Source organism: Schistosoma mansoni (genome assembly GCF_000237925.1).
Source record: "Schistosoma mansoni, WGS project CABG00000000 data, supercontig 0037, strain Puerto Rico, whole genome shotgun sequence".
NCBI classification, from domain to species: Eukaryota; Metazoa; Platyhelminthes; class Trematoda; order Strigeidida; family Schistosomatidae; genus Schistosoma; species Schistosoma mansoni.
The window spans coordinates 2,285,337-2,291,077 of NW_017386026.1; the positions used below are offsets into that span (position 1 = coordinate 2,285,337).

Consider the following 5,741-nt stretch of genomic DNA (forward strand, 5'->3'; position numbering starts at 1 on the left):
CTGTTCCTCAATCGGTCTCCGAAATCTACAAGAAACCTACAGCCATCATGAACCGCACTTTTCGTTTGCTAAGTCGCAAAAGGCACCGTCAAGCGAATATAAACGAACTGGTAGCAACGGAGCATACAGGCGATACAAACATGTAGGGAGCATGTGCACAAAGACAATAAGAGAAGACAGGCTTCAGTACCAGGTAAAGCTTATCGATAAATTTATCTCTCATCCGAAAAGCTTATACCGTTATGAAGTCTCTTTTCGACAAGCCAGGACTGAAGTTTCCCAACTGCCAGGTCCTAATGACTCGACCAACAACGACAGTGATGCCGCTGACATTCCGGTTGAACAGTACTCTCGGACATTTCAACCGACCCACACTAACTACTCTGATGAAAGCTTTATCTGCAACTCCACAGGACTTTTCGAAGTGAACCTGAGAGCTGACTTAATGTACCGGAAACTGCAGCACTTAAAAAAGATACTTCATCTGGTCCGGATATGGTTCATTCTGCTATACTGAAGGAAGCAGCTTCAATCCTGGTAACACCGTTTAGCTGGCTCACATCACACCAATGTTCAGAGGAGGTCGACGCAATGAAACTTCAAGCTACCGACTGATAGCTCTTCTCGCTATACCTTCAAAAATTATGAAGTCCCTGATATGCGAGGGTATACACAACTATTTATTATTCAAAAACTTCTTTTCTAACCAACAACATGATTTCAGGAAGGGTAACTTTCGTGTGAACAATCTCCTAACCGCGATGGACAGATGGAAAACCGTCCTTGATCTGAAGGGGAAAGTTAATGTCATATACCTCGACTTCTCAAAAGCTTTTGATAGGGCCAACCATATATGCCTCACCAACGAACTCAGATGGATAAGTATCAAGCAACTTATTGGGGTCAGACTAAACTCTGCTTTTTATCACGCTACAGAATGTCCTAGTGGGATCTTTTTGAGATAATTACTTAAACTTCTTCTTTTCTTGATTCATATAAATGATCTTCCAGAACAGGTATTGTCAGGCCTATTACTTTTTGCTGATGATGTGAAACTTTGGAGAGAGATACGCAACCAAGAGGATATACTGACACTTCAGGAGGATCTGACTCGACTTTAAAGTTGGGCAGATGACAACGGACTTACTTTTAACACTTCACAGTGCTAAGTAGTTCATCTGAGATATGTTGCAGACTACAGCTACAATTAAGGCAACTACCCTCTAGAAGTATCCCCGGTTGAAAAAGATTTAGGAGTGCTGGTACCCTACGATATGAAGTTTTACGCTGTGACAAAAATGCCTTTCGAGTAAACATCGCATGGATATCATTGAAGCTTATTTTCGGTCGATTTAAGATGGACGAACTTTCCACATCATTTTCAACAGCTTCATTCTTCCTTATTTACAGTACGGAAACATAGTTTTTCCTTCCACACTCCAAAAGGATAAGGACACCCTGGAATGTATCCAACGGCGAGCCACGAAATCAGTTTGGGGACTCAAATTCAAGTCTTATGAGAAGCTTCTCCAATTACTAAACCTCTACTCATTAGAGTACAGGCGTCTTAAAAGTGACTTTCTAATGGCTTACAACACCCTTAACACTTCTAGACACCCCCTTAAATACCTACTTAAGTTTAGCTCCAACACAAATCTAAGGGGTAACACCCAGAAACTGGAGACACAACTCAGCCTAATGGACTGTAGACACAACTTCTACTCCCTAAGAGTAGTCAAATGATGGAATTCACTGCCGGCTAAACTAGTCCAAGCGACTTCTCAGGAGTCCTTTAAGAGAAGACTTGACGTAATCCTAAGGACTAAGGATAGTATCTTACTATGATTTACCGATTTCCTTTCCCTCTTTTATCGACAATATGCCTAGGTTCCGGACTGGAGGTATTGGCGATCCTCTGCTACTAGATAGGGACGCCTGTTAAGCGAAAGCTTCTTCTATTCCGTCCACAACCATATGAACCATTTGAACCTATATAATGAAATCGTTGGTTCATGATGATCAGGATGAGAAGATAGTTATGCGGATACTAACTATATTTTATTAATATATACGTTAACTATTTACTACAACTGAATGTGGACAGACAGTATTGCAGCTGGTTGACTTTATTTTCTGATGTTGGACCACAGCCCTCCATTTAAAATCTGGTGACACAGTTTGACCTTGAAGTGCTCAGTAACCTCCATCAGCGGACGATATCACTGAAGCGTTGCCCCAAGGATGATTGCGGAGGTTTTGTTTGACAATAGTTTTGCAGATCGTTTGATCTCTGTAGATGAGTTCCGTTGTGGAGTGATAATAGGCGGAGTGAGTTCGTCTTATTTATCCTTCATTTAGTAGCGGTTTGGTTCCCAGGAGTGTTTGTTCTTACCTATTGAAATTCCAAAGGATGACACTTCAGATGATCCACCTCATCGATCTGTTTCGCCCCGTATGATTGAGGATTTAAGTGAAAAGTGGATTGCGTCACATTGTAGAAATCTTGCGCGAATGATTCCAGGAGGTGTTCATATAAGTGGGATTTGTTTGACTGTTCCTCATGGCGAATTCAACAGTCATACTAATCACATTCAAAAAGTAATCAGCTTTTGACTAACTGTCAGATCCTTTCTCATATATCGCGGGATGATACGCTCATGAACAAGTTTATTTGTTCAAAAAATACAGAGAAATTGGTGTTGGTAGCTGACCCCAAAACAAAAAAGTATGTTCTTTTGCAATTTATATTTTTTCCTAAGATTTCAATGCAAAGCTTCTGCTGCAGATGGATCTAATGTATGTTTTGCATGATATTATTCTATTTGACAGAATCAATTTCGAACAGTGGAAGTAAAGATTCGTCCCTTCATTGATCGATGGGTATCATTCAAAACTCATATACTACTTTCTTTGGAGACCCACTTACCATCTGATCGAAAAAAAGAGAAAATCTTGTATCAGCTTCAGGTATTCACAATTATTTTTAACCTAGGTATGCTCAAGCGCGTAGCTGGACCTGTGCTGTTGTACCCTCATTCACTCCTTCATATATTTAACTTTTAAGTATGTGTATATCCGATAAACTTAGAAATGGTTTGTTTTGTCACCACAGCATTATTTCATATGGTGACTATATATGTAATTGTGTAGTCTACAAGTTCACTCCATAAACGGTAAGACAATTGACTAGTTTTGAAAAATATGACGCAATGTGTAACTTCATCTATAGCAAATCTTTTAAAATCAAAAATCAAGGAGAAACTGGATTTTTTCATCAAATAGTGGTTTAAAAATATCGGCGACCGTGGGTCGGCTTGACAGGTAGACATCAATATTTTCCATGACTTGTATTAGGCCCCTGCCACTGCGTCTAGCGTGGTGTATAGAGCATGTTAAGAAGCAGTTCAACTAGTCTATATTCTGTTTTCGACTAGTCTTCGCCAACGGCCAGAAATGAAGGTCGTTACCAAGCTTCCAATCATTGTTGAGGTTTTAATCAATTTCAAATAAAAATCAGTAAGGTTGCGATAAATTAGCTCCGAGGTGTTTAGTAGTAATTACCTACCGCCCTGAGTCATGTGTGCTAGGTTCTGCATTTATAGCTGGCAGATTGTTAGCTGACCTTTTGATTAAGCTAGAATTTCGGGATTCGACTTGAGCGTAACTAGTTTGGATTGTAAATCGTCCCAGCTTATGAAAAAATATGAAAATAGAGGAACCGAATTGGTTGGTGTCAGTCAGTCGGCTACAACGTAGGACCAGGCACATATATGCATCGGTCCAAGTTGCCACACCTCATTGGCACAACAAGATGAGCACCAAATCCTTAGTAGTTACTTCAATGGTAGTATATAAAAGATTGTGTATAAGGATTTAGTACAAGAAGAAAGAATTAGTTGGTAGAAAGAAAGATATAAAGCAATTTTAATCTTGCGGTTTAAGGGAAGACAGAGTGCATACACCTGGGCCATTGTAATGGATTGTGAGCCATGTCACAGAGTCTCCAACCATTGGTTACGATAGTCACGAGGACCCCAACCAAGTAGTCTGCATCTAACGACACGGCTCAGACCAGAAGTTAGTGACTTCAAGGACTGATGCCACGTTGTGGTTTGGCTGCCCATCATTTTCTTCCAACCATCTCTAACACTAGTCAACATTGAGCGTCGTAGTAACACGTGGCCCAACCATCTCAGTCGATGAAGATTCACAACCTTATCAACTGATTTACCATCATTCCCTAATACCCTGCGTCTAACCTCACTATTACTTACCCGGTGATCCCAGCAGATGCGAGCAATATTTGGAGATCTTGTCTTCCGTAGTTATTGAACCTAGGAAGACCACTCCGACTTAAGTTCTTACCGTTATTTTCTTGATAATACCCTTATCACCGAATTATAGATTAATGTATTATTTACCCGTCTACAACTGTCATTGTATTCTTTCATCTAAAAGCGGTTTAATATCATGCATTGCTATTGAAGTGTATCGAACAAGTTCATTTTCATGGTAAGTATTGTATCCGTCCATTCATACAAAGCTTACTGTCTGCAGTAAACACATAATAGTTTTTTTTGCTCCCCACTTCTCATTTTATGGATATCCTTCAATTAACACCGGTTGAATTCTCAGTAATCAGTCTCTTACTCTGATTTATTGAGTGTTTCGTAGATGCTGATCGTATTGAATGGTTGGAGACAGGTTAATGTAGCGTGATAACAACTTCAGCTGTGTAAGTAGACTGGTGTTTCATTTTCTCGTGAGTCTAGAACTTAATACTACTCCTAGCATCAAATTAATTTTGCCGTATATTCCTTTTAGTTTTCGACTACTTCAGTTGCCATTGTTTTTGGTCCTTCACTTATTCTTTTGTTACGTTTATAACATTGAAAAGTCAAATTGACGTATATTTGTACCAGTTTCTATTTTAGTATCATCTATAACTAGGTTAAGGAAGCGAAATCCCTCTACTATATTTTCTGTAGTGAATATGCACCTCAGCAAAGTGTGAATGTATGGTAGGTAGACTGCATAATTTATGCTGTAAATGTAAGCCGTTTACGGTAAGTTCAAACGAAATTCAAAAGTGCGAAATATACTTATTTGTCTATTTTTACGGACAAATTTATGTGAATAAAACTGCTCGTTAATCCATTCAGGAAGTGTAGAATTACTAGTATTACTAGTACTTTCATACTTTTTAAATGTATAATGTATATAAAACAAGTACAATCAAAGTAACCTATCATTTCATCATCGCTTTTAAGTGGTAAAAATTTCCGTTAAATTTTCAGGCTGCCGTCGAACCTTACCTTCAATCCTTGGTTACCGAAACACAGTTACTGATCAATGGCGAACTGCGTCAAGCTGATGAAAAATTACTAAAGGATATGGATTTTTCTGTACCCCTCGATGGCGACATCCAAAGCAAAAAGAACAAAAAATCGTCCAAGTCAAAGCGTTATGATTTACCTCTTGATGTAGATCACTCTTTGGTTACTTCGGCGGGGAGTAAGAAATATGCAGTTGCCAAGGGGTCCGTTAGTCCAGCTTTTACCCCACTTGATATAGTAATTTTCGGACCACAGGTTAGTGACTTTCAAACCACTTCATATATCTGACAGTAGTCATCTGTGTTCAGAAGTTTTTCATCACATACTAGAGTATTATGAATCAGCTAATAGTAAAGGATGAGTCACCATGCAGCTAAAACAACATAAATACAATGAATCTTCAGC

At 39.1% G+C, this 5,741-nt stretch overlaps 1 protein-coding gene across 1 annotated transcript in view; it reads left to right on the forward strand.

Annotated features, from left to right (window-relative positions):
• Positions 1 to 2,180: 2,180 nt before the first annotated feature.
• Positions 2,181 to 5,741, forward strand: part of Smp_045400 (hypothetical protein) — a gene marked incomplete at its 3' end in the record, with an annotated part of 15,662 nt that continues 12,101 nt past the window's right edge. The window contains 7 exon segments of the mRNA XM_018790810.1: positions 2,181 to 2,328; positions 2,362 to 2,598; positions 2,625 to 2,725; positions 2,760 to 2,796; positions 2,830 to 2,992; positions 5,298 to 5,371; positions 5,376 to 5,591. Of these exon segments, the coding sequence (XP_018646044.1) occupies positions 2,242 to 2,328; positions 2,362 to 2,598; positions 2,625 to 2,725; positions 2,760 to 2,796; positions 2,830 to 2,992; positions 5,298 to 5,371; positions 5,376 to 5,591 (915 nt within the window). The 5' untranslated portion in view covers positions 2,181 to 2,241.